The following is a 13,390-nucleotide window of genomic DNA, read 5'->3' as shown; positions in this document are numbered from 1 at the left end:
TTTTGGAATACAGTTCAGCTTTAGCTTTAGCTCTGAGCAGCTTATGCTCTGCCTCAACAGCTTCTGCTCACATTTTTGTGTCTTTCTCATTTGAAGAAAGATGAAGAAGCCATGCTCTGTGTTACTTACAAGGACTATGTTAGTTTGTTGCACTGTTTATTTTATATGCAATGCTGCAAGTTTATGTTTTGACTCTGCTGACAAGAGTAAAGTTTCTGTTCTTTTTCCTCTTGCTTTTGTGCAAAGTTATTGTGTCTTTTGCATTAGATCAGGCTAAATTCCGCTTGAGAGCAAGATTTTCTGCCTTGATATTCTGGAATATAGGGCTGTGTGCAGGGCCGTAGCCAGAAAAAAAATTCGGGAGGGGTTGAAATTTTCGGGGGGGGTGAAAATTTCGCGGGGGGGGGGTTGAAACCTGCCTCCTAGCTCACACTGAAGCCAAGAGCACAGCAGGGGGCAGAGCAGCCTTCAATAGCCTGCAGCTCCACCCCTGTCAACCACCTCCACCAAGTCTGGCCTCCTTAATGAGAGCATTCCACACACAAACCCCCAACTTGGTTGCTTCACTACATTGGCTATTGCTGCAAGTAATGACAGTGTGAATACATTGTCAATATTTGCTTGAGATAGTGCTTGCAGTTCTGGAGGGACTCTTAATTTTTTGCATCTCATAGACTTAGCATGGGGATTTGGTTAACCAGTTAAAATTTATGAGTAAACTAGGTTTTTTAAAAAATCTGAAACATTTCGGGGAGGGGGTTGAACCCCTAAAACCACCCCCTCGCTACAGGACTGGCTGTGTGGAAGGGCCCTGAGTCCACATTCAGATAATGTGGGATTTTCTGCCTTGGCATTCTGGGACTGAGTGGAAGGTCCCTGAGTGCGGACTCAAATAATCCAGTTCAAAACAGATACTGGCCCCTTCCAGACAGATCAATATCCCAGAATATCAAGGCAAAAAAATCTCACATTATCTGAGTGTGGATGAGTCAATTCAAATCAGATATTGTGGGATGTTCTGCTTTAATATTCTGGGATCTAGGGCTGTGTGGAAGGGGCCCGAATGCAACCGGGGTATTCTCTGCCAGTCCCAAATGCGGCGGTGCCGCTGGGGCTTCCCTCCCCGGTGGGGTCTCCTTAGCGCTTTAAGGGGCGAGCCCGCCCCGAACGCCTCCTCCGACTCGCCTCCCGATTGGCCGGGCGGGGCATGCATATGCATGAGCTGACCTGTGCGCGCGTGAAGGAAGGAGCCCGGGCGGGCGGCCCTTCCCTCGCCATCCTCAGCGGCGCGCGAGCAGAGCAGAGCAGAGCAGAGCCGAGGGAGCCGAGCGGAGGCGAGCGGAGGAGGCGCGAGGCGCAGCCTGGGAGCGCCAAGAGCCGGGGAGATGCGGGGCCTGTCCGGCGGGCTGCTGGCGCTGCTGCTGGGGCTGCTGGGCGGCGGGAGCCGGCTGCGGGCGAAGGGCGCCGTGCCCCTGGGAGACTTCTACCCCTTCGGCCCGGAGGAGGGCGACGCCGCCACCCCGCAGCAGGACGACGGCGGGTCCGGGCTCCGGCCCATCGCCGTCCGGCTCCCCTTCTTCGGCGCCGCGCACAACGCGCTCTATGTGAGTAGTAGCAGACCCCGCAGACCCACCTGGGGTAAAAGGAGGGGTGGGCGTGGGCGCCTTGGGCTTGCCCCTTGCGCTGCAGGGCTCAGGGTGGCAGAGATGGAAGGAAGCACGCACTCCTAGGAAAGAACGCTCATGACAGGTCGAGCTGCATTCATTCCATCAGGCCTGGGCCAACTTGGGCCCTCTCTCCAGGAGTTTTGGACTTCCGCTCCCATCCTTCCTAAGAACCTCAGGCCCTTTCCTTTTGAAGTTTTGGACTTCCACTCCCATCCTTCCTAACAACTTCAGGCCCTTTCCTTTTAAAGTTTAAGTCTTCAACTTCCATCATTCCTAAGAACCTCAGGCCCTTTCCTTTTGATGTTTTGGACTTCAACTTCCATCATTCCTAAGAACCTCAGGCCCTTTCCTTTTGATGTTTTGGACTTCAACTTCCATCATTCCTAAGAAGCTCAGGCCCTTTCCTTTTGAAGCTTTGGACTTCAGCTCCCATCATTCCTAAGAACCTCAGGCTCTTTCCTTTTGAAGTTTTGGACTTCAACTTCCATCATTCCTAAGAAGCTCAGGCCCTTTCCTTTTGAAGCTTTGGACTTCAGCTCCCATCATTCCTAAGAACCTCAGACCCTTTCCTTTTGAAGTTTTGGACTTCCACTCCCATCATTCCTAAGAACCTCAGACCCTTTCCTTTTGAAGTTTTGGACTTCAACTCCCATCATTCCTAAGAAGCTCAGACCCTTTCCTTTTCCCCCTCAGCCACTTAAGCAGCTGAGGGGGAAAAGGAAGAGGCCTGAGGTTCTTAGGAATGATGGGAGTTGAAGTCCAAAACTCCTGGAGGGAGGGCCCAAGTTTGCTATTACCTGCCTTAAATCAGTTCTATATCTATGTATTATTCCTCTCTGACATATGCCTTTTAAGTTGCTTATTGCCCTAGGACAATCCCATAAATGTCAGTGTTCAATGTTTTTTCTCTCCTTCCTCTGAAATATAGCCTACAGTACCCACAACTCATTGGTGGTTCCCCATCCAACAACTAACCGGGGCTGGCTCTGCTTAGCTTCCAAGATCAGGGAGGATCTACTGCGTTTAGGGCAATGCTTCTCAACCTGGAGGTCAGGACTCCTGGGGGGTCACAAGGAGGTGTCAGAGGGGTCACCAAAGACTATCACAAAACACAGCATTTTCTGTTGGTCATAAGGGTTCTGTGTGGGAAGTTTGGCCCAGTTCTGACGTTGGTGGGGTTCAGAATGCTCTTTGGTTTTAGGTGAACTATAAATCCCAGCAGCTATAACTCCCAAATGTCAAGATCTATTTTCCCCAAACTCCCATCAGTGTTCATATTTGGGCAGATTGAGTATTTGTGCCAAGTTTGGTCATGATCCATCACTGTGTGAGTGCATAGTGCTCTCTGGTTGTAGGTGAACTACAGCTCCAAAACTCATGGTCAATGCCCACCAAACTCTTCCAGTATTTAATGTTGGTCATGGGAGTTCTGTGCGCCAAGTTTGGTTCAATTCCATCACTGCTGGAGTTCAAAATGCTCTTTGATGGTAGGCACACTATAAATCCCAGCAAGTACAACTCCCAAATGTCAAGGTCCATTTCTCCCCAAACTCCAACAGTGTTCACATCTGGGCATATTGAGTATTTGTGCCAAATTTGGTCGAGATCCAACATTGTTTGAGTCCACAGTGCTCTTTGGATATAGGTGAACTACAACTCCAAAACTCATGGATGATGCCCACCAAACCCTTCCAGTATTTTCTGTTGGTCATGGGAGTACTGTGTGAGAAGTTTGGCCCAATTCCATCATTGGTGGAGTTCAGAATGCTCTTTGATGGTAGGTGAACTATAAATCCCAGCAACTAGAACTCCCAAATGACAACAAATGACAAAGATTGGGAACTACTGCACTAGTGTGAGTTCCTAGAAGTTTTTTCTACCAAAACCAAAATAGAGGAATTAACCATTCTGCTTCACATCACACTTCTCCCCATAGAGCTGAATGGTTCATTTTGCAAACTGGGACAGAAGTAGCTTCTGGATAGTGAGTGTGAAGGAAAGAAAAGTGTTTTCACTCACCCTGAGGGAGCAAAAGAGAGAAGCAGGCCTTAAACAAGATGATATAGTGACCCATTGCTCATCATCCCTAGGGGTTTCTGGCATATTCAGTATATTCCAATATGTAGTGCAAATTGTTCTCCACCAATGCAATCCACAAAACAATTCCAACTTGGGTTTCTGTGAGTTTTCTGGGCTGTATGGCCATCTTCCAGAAGCAGTCTCTCCTGATGTTTAGCCCACGTCTATGGCAGGCATCCTCAGAAGTTGTGAGGTCTGTTGGAAACTAGGCAAGTGAGGTTTATATATCTATGGAATGTCCAGGGCGGGAGAAATAACTCTTGTCTGTTTGAGGCAAGTGTGAATGCTTCAACTGATCACCTTGATTAACACTGAATGGCCTTGCAGCTTCAGAGCCTGGCTGCTTTCTGCCAGGGGGGATCATTTATTGGGAGGTGTTAGCTAGCCCTGATTGTTTCATGTCTGGAATTCCTCAGTTTTCTAACTGAAACAATCAGGGCCATCTAACACTTCCCTACAAATGATTGCCCCAGACAAGAAGCAGCCAGGCTTTAAAGCTGCAAGGCCATTCAGTGCTAATGAAAGTGGCCAACTGCAACATTCACACTTGCCTCAAACAGACAAGAGTTCTTTCTCCAACCCTGGACATTCCACAGATATGTTGGAAACCGCCACACTTTTGTCCTCCGCACACAAACTTTGACTATTATTATATGTATAGATTACAGCACTTTGGGTTGTGCCTGGAAATTGACTCGCAGCTCGTAGAACTGTGTATTCTCTGTAGAAAGTCCCAGCAACGATTTGATTGCAATACTAACAATTCTGCTTCACATCACACTAACTGTGAGAGCTGTTCAGCAGTGGAACTCTCTGCCCCATAGTGTGGTGGAGGCTCTGGATTCTTCCACACAGCCCTATTTCCCAGAATATCAAGGCATAAAATCCCACAATATCTGCTTTGAACTAGATTATCTGAGTACACACTCAGATAATGTGGGATTTTCTGCCTTGATATTCAGGGCTCTAGGGCTGTGTGGGAAGGGTCCAGAGCCTCCAACACACTCCAGTGCAGAGAGTTCCACTGCTGAACTGCTCTCACGGTTAGTGGGATGTGAAGCAGAATTGTTCCTTCCACCCAGCCCTATATCCCAGAATATCAAGGCATAAAATTCCACAATATCCGCTTTGAACTGGGTTCTCTGAGTCCACACTCAAATAATGTTGGATTTTCTGCCTTGATATTCAAGGATATAGTGCTGTGTGGAAAGGCCCTCCTTCTTTGGAAGCTTTTAAACAGAGACTGGATGGCCATCTGTCAAGGGTGCTTTGAATGCGATTTTCCTGCTTCTTGGCAGGGGGTTGGACTGGATGGCCCACGAGGTCTCTTCCAACTATATGATTCTTCCTATAGAAGTTTCTGAACTCTCTTGAAACACAGTCCCAAGTAAAATATATTGTTATAATCAAAATGGGTGTAACTGTGGCACATGTCACTGAGACCAGATCGGAATTCTCCAAGAACAAGTGCAACTGTGCACAAGCCTTAACTGTGCAAAAGCACTCCTGATCACCATTGAAACCATAGCCTCCAGGATCAACGCTGAATCTTGGAGTGCATCCAAGCTGCAGATCTGCATTTTCAGGGCAAATGTGGCTCTATCTAGCACAGGATGGACCTTGATTCCCTGATCTGCCTTTCAGTTGACCACCTCTGCATCTCTGGGCCCTTCCACACAGCCCTATATCCCAGAATATCAAGGAAGAAAATCCTATAATATCTACTTTGAATTGGGTTATCTGAGACCACACTCAGATAATGTGAGATTTTCTGCCTTGATATTCTGGAATACAGGGTTGTGTGGAAAGGCCCTCTGTCTTGTCAAGTTTCCAGTCCATTACTGATGACAGACACCAGTTTGGAGATAGAAACATAGAGTTGGAAGAGACCTTGTGGGCCATCCAGTCCAACTCCCTGCCAAGAAGCAGGAAATTCACATTCCAAATAACCCCAACAGATGGCCGTCCAGCCTCTGTTTAAAAGCCTCTAAAGAAGGAGCCTCCACCACACTCTGGGACAGAGAGTTTCACTGCTGGACAGCTCTCATAGTCAGGAAGTTCTTCTTAATGTTCAAATGGCATCTCCTTTCTTGTATCTTGAAGCCATTGTTCCCCGTCCTACTCTCCAAGATAGCAGAAAACAAGCTTGCTCCCTACTCCTTATGACTTTCTGTCACATATTTGTACATGGCCATCATGTCTCCGCTCAGCCTTCTCTTCTTCAGGCTGAACATGCCCAGCTCTTTAAGCCACTCCTCATAGGGCTTGTTCTCCAGACCCTTTATCATTTTAGTTGCCCTCCTCTGAACATATTCCAGCTTGTCAATATCTCTCTTCACAGCATCCCTGGATGTGACATCATCCCTGGATTGAGGTGTAAAGGAGCAATACAAGGCTCTTCCACACAGCCATATAACTCAGAATATCAAGGCAGACAATATCTGCTTTGAACTGGGTTTATGAGTCCACACTACCATTAATTCCAGTTCAGAGGAGATGATGTGGGATTTTATTTAGCTGTGTGGAAGGGCCTTATGTTGGGTTTCATTTCACTACTGATGACCTCAAACTCCAAAACTTGGGACAACCTCATCCAGTAGTTTCACTTATAAAATAACAAAATTGATAGAATGGATACCTAAGGGATTCTACAGGTTAATGACCAAGGGATTGAACAAGAGCAGGCATGGGCAAACTTTGGCCCTCCGGGTGTTTTGGACTTCAACTCCCACCATTCCTGACAGCCTCAGGCCCCTTCTGCTTAAGCGGCTGAGGGGGAAAAGGAAGGGGTCTGAGGCTGTCAGGAATGGTGAGAGTTGAAGTCCAAAACACCCGGAGGGCCAAAGTTTGCCCATGCCTGAACAAGAGTCTCACTATATCACCTTCTGTGTTAGACCCTCCTGGAAAGAACAGGACCACTGTAAAAGTGCCTTCAAACATGATCCTGGCAAGACATCCCAGAGGATACTATGGTCAATACTATCAAAAGCTGTTGGGAGATCCAGAATAATCAATTGAGACATACTTCCCCATCATAGTACCCAGCGTAGTTCATCCATCATGATGACTAGAGCTATCTCAGTTCCATAGCCAGGCCTAAAAGCAGATTAAAGTGGACCCTTTTCAAAAATGGAGTCTAAATGAGTCAATTATATGCCCACTGTTGAAAAGACCTTCTCTGGATCCAACTATTTTGGACAGCTATAAACAAGTTCCAGAGAAGGCTTTTTCAACAGTGGGCATATAATTGACTCCTTTAGACATACTGGAACTCTGCCTTGTTTTAGAGAAACATTGACCACTTCCTCCACCCACGCAACCTCTGGCTTTTTTAATAAACAAGAAAGGGTAAGGATGTAACACATATATGGTGGTTCGCACCTCTTGGAAGAATGCTGTCCACATTCTTGAGATATACAAATGGAAAAGTATCCATTATGAATGGACAATCATCATTCTTAAATATATATGCTGTGCTGAAATGTTGAAAAGGCTTTCCCCAGCTGTTAATACTGAAACAAAGATTTTTATGCTGCCTTTTTGGTGCCATTGGCGCAGCGGGTTAAACCACTGAGCTGCTGATCTTGCTGACCAAAAGGTCAGCAGTTCGAATCTGGGGAGCAGGATGATAGGTACTGCTCCAGCAGGAAGGTCACAGCACTCCATGAAGTCATGCTAGCCATATGACCTTGGAGATGTCTACAAACAATGTCGGCTCTTCGGCTTAGAAATGGAGATGAGCACCACCCTCCAGAGTTGGACACAACTAGACTTATTGTCAAGGGGAACCCTTTGCCTTTGGTGATTCTGCTATTTGCTGCTTGAGTAACTTGTTTCTGCAGATATATGAGGACTGTGGTTCTCAGCCTTTGGCTTTCCAGATGCTTTGGATACCATCTTCTAGAACAGTGTATCTCAACCTGGGGGTCAGGACCCCTGGGGGGGGGTCTCAATGGGAATTTCAGGGGGGTCACCAAAGCCCATCAGAAAACACATATTTCTGATGATCTTTGGAACCCTTTTGGCAGAGAAGACTGAAGATCTCCCTGCCTGTCCACTTCCTTTTCTGTGTTGGTGAACTACAACTCCTAGAATTCAAAAACAGTGCCCTCCCCCCAAGTATTCAATGTTGACCATGTAGGTAGTGTGCCAATTTGGTGCAGATCCATTGTGGGCTGGGTTCAGAGTTCTCTTTGATTGTAGGTGAAGTATAAATCCCAGAAACTATAACTCCCAAATGTCATGGTCTGTTTTCCCCAAACTTCACCAGTCTTCATATTTGGACATATTGAGTATTCATGCCAAGTTTGGTCCAGATCCATCATTGTTTGAGTCCACAGTGCTCTCTGGAGGTAAGTGAACTACAACTTCCAAACTCGAGGTCAATGCCCACGAAACCCTTCCAGTATTTTCTCTTGGTAATAGGAGTTCTGTGTGCCAAATTTGGTTCAGTTCCATTGTTGGTGGAGTTCAGAATGGTCTTTCATTTTAAGTTATCTATAAATCCCAACAACTATAGCACCAAATGACAAAATCAAGATAACAGTTGCAAAATTACAGTTATGAAGTAGCAACGAAAATATCTTTATGGTTGGGGGTCACCACAACATGAGGATCTGTATTAAGAGGTCACGGCATTAGGAAGATTGAGAACCACTGTTCTAGAATTAGAATCCAAAAATGTGGAAGGCTATATGTTGAGAATCACCATGCAAGAATAAGACATCCAAAAGCTTTCTGCTATTAAAGAAGACCATGGGTTCATATCCATTCTGACCAATCTTCATGTAATAAAAGTTGCTATTTCTGCACATCTCCATAAAAACCAACTCTCTCTTTTCTGACTGTTTTCTAACAAGATCAGATGTGGGAATCATATGACCTTTCAGATGTTGTTCAGCTGCAAGTTCTATCAGCCCTATTGACAATATAGGACAGTATAGGAAATGTCAATGAATGCTGGGAGCTGCAGTCTCAAGTCTGAAAGGATGCATGATTCCCATTCCTGAGTTGAGACACAGTAGACACAAAAAGGAGTTGTAAAGAGGATTCCACAAAATCACAAGATGAATAACATGCAAAAATGTATTTTGAAAAAGCAGCTTCTGCCATTTGTCTTCTGGGCCTTTAAAACATTTTGTCACCCCGCCCCCGCCTCCCCAGGAAAACATGATCTTTAAACTTTAAGCCTACTCTTCCCCTTACTCCCAAAAGCAGATTTTCAAGATTCAAATGAGTAAGTGTACCACTAACTATGTTGGAAACCACATAGTCAGTGAACCAGATGTTTTGCAACCAGAATCAATTTCTGTCAGCCAAGATAGTTAGATAACACAGCCTCATGCTTAGGTTGGCTTTAAACTTTTGGGATTGCTAGGAAGAAAATATAAGTCGCTTGATCCTTTGAGATACACATTTAAATAACCTAGTACCGACAATGACTGAAAGGAAATATAAAGGATTTGTACTGTCCTTTCCTGTACATCTCCTTCTTTCCTCCCTTGATGCCTATTCCGCATTGTTCAAGAAGGGCCCTGGTCCGCAGAAAAGCTTTTTAAGGTTCCCGGTAAACTGAGACGCGAAACATTGCTTTCATGAACTTATTTCAGGCATTTAATCTTGGGGTCCAAGCCAGTTACTCCAGTATCAATGGATTCTCAGACTATAGGTGCATTTTGCTTTTTCCAATCTAACTAACCACTGGAAGGTAGAAGGACCCACATCCTTCATGTGAGAACTGCATTATCTGGCACTAGCAATGAATGACTTTATGTATAGCTAGCTGCCTTCTGTCTATTTTTTGTACTCTGTTTTTTTTTAAAAAAGTCATTTCATATTGTTCCAAGGCCATCTGGATTTACTTGGGGACAGTCTAATTTAATTTAAGCCATCAAAGCAGTAACAGGATGTTGCGATCTGAAAGTCCTTGCTATATTAGGCGGTTATACTGTGCAGCCAAGGCGGTATAATGGCGTAAAGATTCAAGGTTGAAGGATGATCTGTGTCTGCCACGACCTCTCACAGATCTTCTAACACACACACCCAAGGGTCAGTGTGACACTAGGGATTTTCCCAGCACTGTAGATATGATTTGTGTTCAAGCTATAGAGCAGCCGCTACTCCACAGGAATACTGCCATGGTTAGGTGAAATCTAGCTATGTTTTCAAAAAGTAGGTAGGTGTAAGAACCATGTGACTGAAACTTTTCCCTTCCTTGGCATGGCACGGGACAGGAAATTGCTTACAGTGGTGACCAAGCCAAGTCTAATTTCCTGGAGAGAATAGTGGATGTTGGAAGATCTGTTATGCAACCCAGTTGCTTTGCCTGTAAACAGGTCAGTGGAGGAGAGTGTTATGGTGGAGCCAACTTGAAGCTTCACCTCTCAGATGTCACCCCAACTTCAAGCTCCAACCCTTGGATGTCACCACAGTCCTGATGGTATTAAATACATGAGACATACTTCCATTGCTATTACTTCCATACAACTTCCAGTTCTGTCCACTATCATCATATCCGATAGTGGAGCCCCCTTTCAAAAATGTAATTACATTATCAAGAAAATCAAAACTGGAAACATCACTATTAAAAAGCCAAACTTCCTGCTGAACTTGCTGACCAAAAGGTCCGTGGTTCGAATCTGGTGAGGAGGGTGAGCTCCTGTCTGTCAGCTCCAGCTTCTGCAGGGACATGAGAGAAGCCTCCCACAGGATGGTAAAACTTCAAACATCTGGTGACCCCAGGGCAACATCCTCGCAGATGGCTAACTACTTGTATGGTTTTTCTCTTAGATTTTAAAATTTGTTGAAGTTTGAAGTATATAACCCCTTGGGTTTCATGTGGAGCCCCCTGTTATGATCTGGTCATTGACCGTAATAAAGTTTACTTGCTTACTAATTCTCTCACACCTGAAGCAACTTGCAGTTTCTCAAGTCGCTCATGACACACACAAAAAAAATCTCTGACAAGCAGGCAGGTCTTCTTGGTGGCATTTGGATCTACTCTAGAAAGTAATTGCTAAGAATGCATTTATCATAGGACAAAATACTGTTATCTGGCTTTATACAACTGGCAGTATCCATGAATTATCCCAATTGCATGCAAAAGCAATCTTGTGTAAGGCCATACTCGCAAGGTTACAGCACCCTAAAATTCATTAAAGTGAAAACCTCAGCTCACCTCAAGCCAACACAGCTTACCTACTTGTTTGGTATTTCCTTTATAAACATGTTTGCTTATAAGAAGAATTTTTGCAAATATCTCCTTCTTGAAAATTGCATGCAACCTGAAGCCCTTTCTTGGCTCTACTTCCTCTCATGCCAAGCTCTGTTTGTTTGTTAGTCGGTCAGTTATATTTATGTCCCAAGGCAGTGTACATGGCTGCCCTCTTTCCCCATTTTATTCTCACAGTGACTCTATGCGAGACAGTGACTGGTTTGGTTTCAATGTGCGTTTCAGTGTGGTGAGTTTGGTCTAGGACCAGAGTCCCTCTTTAACACTAACCACTAGAGCTTTCCGAGCATTTTATGTTGGTGACACACATTTAGACATGAATCATTTGGCAAATGTTTGGGGACACAACGTATCCCATGAAAGCCTTTCACTTATATTTTGGTGGCTGTTCTGGATCACAGTATTGCACAGCAGCAGATACATATGGCATTCCTAGGCTTGTGAGGACACTCTAGTAGCACTTATAATGCTAAGAATGGTTTAAATGATCAGCTAAAATCACAGACTTTCTCAAACTTTAGATGAACTTCCTTGAAGGTTCAAGTAAGCACCAGGAGAGCAGACAATGAGATGTCCACCTCATGTCAGATGCAGGGGCACAGCAGTGGCCTCCCATCTGCCTCTTTGTCCTGAGCTCATTCACTTTTAATCTCACTTGAAGAACAGAGCCACTGGAGCTTTCCAAACATTTCATGTTGGTGAGAACACACATTTAGACATGGATGGGCCATTTGGCAACACAGTGGTTCAGTTTTACTTTCAAACTGGAGGTGAAACCAACCCCTTATAAGAGATATGGACACATACATAGACTGTAATGATGAAATGTACGGGGACTCAACATATCTCATAAAAGCCTTTCATTTATATTTTTGAAAAAATATATGATTTATTGCTTATTTCACATAGACTCAGAGGTTTTACATTACATTCACATAGCACACCTACACACTGCAGCTGACACATGAACGTGTCACCACACACAGTTTGGAAAGCTCTTCACTATACCATGCTAGCTCTCTCGGGTTAGAATGTGACAAATTTGGGTACTGTGGTCCTGGAGTATACATTTTATTAAAAATATAGGAGCCACAGTGGTGCAATGGGTTAAACCCTTGTGCTGGCTGAACCTTTGACCTGAAGGTCAGCGGTTCGAATCCACAAGATGGGGTGAGCTCCCATCTGTCAGCCCCAGCTTCTCATGCAGGAACATGAGACAAGCCTCCCACAGGATAATAACACATCCAAGTGTCCCCTCAGCAATATCTCTGCAGACGGCCAAATTTCTCACATCAGATGTGAATTATTTCAACTCGCTTCTGACATAATAAAAAAAATAAAGAAATATTAGTATTCTTGTGCACAGCTGCAGGTCAACTAATCTTGAGGAATGGTCTTTTTGACCAAACAAGCATTTATCATCAACAGGACATACATGTGTCCCAGAAATATGGAGAAGAGCAATTATGGCAGTTGTTTATTTATGTTCATATCACTTAACAGTTTTACAGCAACAAAAGCTTTAATTGACTAAATCAAATACACAGTGTGTTAAGTGGACTCTCCTCCATACAAGCTTGTGCTAAAATAAATATGTTATTCTTTAAAATGTCACTAAAATGCTTAGCAGCATTTGCTGATATAAAGTAAGCACAGCCTTATTTCTGGTAGAGCTTGAGAGAGTTGCTTTTTTGGACAAGAATGGAGATTATGGGAGTTGTACATCCAAAAACATGGAACTTTCCCCATTTTTAAAATGTATATTTTATTGGTTTTCTTAGAATACATCCATACATCAATACCTTCAATACTCTTATATTCTGTATTCAATTCATTACATCAACTATAAGTGTATATATATCTTGTATACTTTTTTTCCACCGCTGTGCCCCCCACTTCCGAGCCACTTCAATTACATTCTCTCTTACCATTTCTTCTTGTGGAGGTAATTTCCCATCTACTTCTTTTAAGCCATTCTCAATAAATTTTCCCCAAACTTCATCAAAGTTGTTTTCCTTCCATACCCCTTTCCTGACTCTTAACCTACATGGCATCTATCGCTATTTTCCATAGCTCTTTATACCATTCTTCAATTGGTATATTTATTTTACCTTTCCAATTATTCGCTTTCTATAATCTTGCTGCAGTTAACATGTTATCTACTGCATCTTTCTCTGTTTTTTTTTTAATTTCTTAACGTTATATAGTGACAACAGTGCAATGCTTGCACTTTTCCCTATCTTCATATCCATTATAGCTTCTATCTCTCCAAATACCTTCCCCCAAAATTCATTTACATATTTACATTGCCACCACATATGTATATATGTACCCACCTCCAGGCAACCTCTCCAACAATTTTTGTGGCATTCCTATTAATATTTGCAATATTTACTGGTGTTGGGTGCCATTT

At 44.0% G+C, this 13,390-nt stretch overlaps 1 protein-coding gene across 2 annotated transcripts in view; it reads left to right on the top strand.

The window, feature by feature from the left end:
* The first annotated feature begins 1,258 nt into the window (after positions 1 to 1,258).
* SNED1 (sushi, nidogen and EGF like domains 1) overlaps positions 1,259 to 13,390 on the top strand; it is an 84,393-nt gene continuing 72,261 nt past the window's right edge. For both annotated transcript variants that reach the window (XM_060767946.2, XM_060767945.2), the window contains exon 1: positions 1,259 to 1,604. In XM_060767946.2, the coding sequence (XP_060623929.2) occupies positions 1,386 to 1,604 (219 nt within the window). In that variant the 5' untranslated portion in view covers positions 1,259 to 1,385. The remainder of the gene's footprint in view (positions 1,605 to 13,390) is intronic.

Source organism: Anolis sagrei, chromosome 3, assembly GCF_037176765.1.
Source record: "Anolis sagrei isolate rAnoSag1 chromosome 3, rAnoSag1.mat, whole genome shotgun sequence".
NCBI classification, from domain to species: Eukaryota; Metazoa; Chordata; class Lepidosauria; order Squamata; family Dactyloidae; genus Anolis; species Anolis sagrei.
The sequence above is the reverse complement of the archived record's forward strand: the minus strand, read 5'-3'. Positions and strand labels throughout refer to the sequence as shown.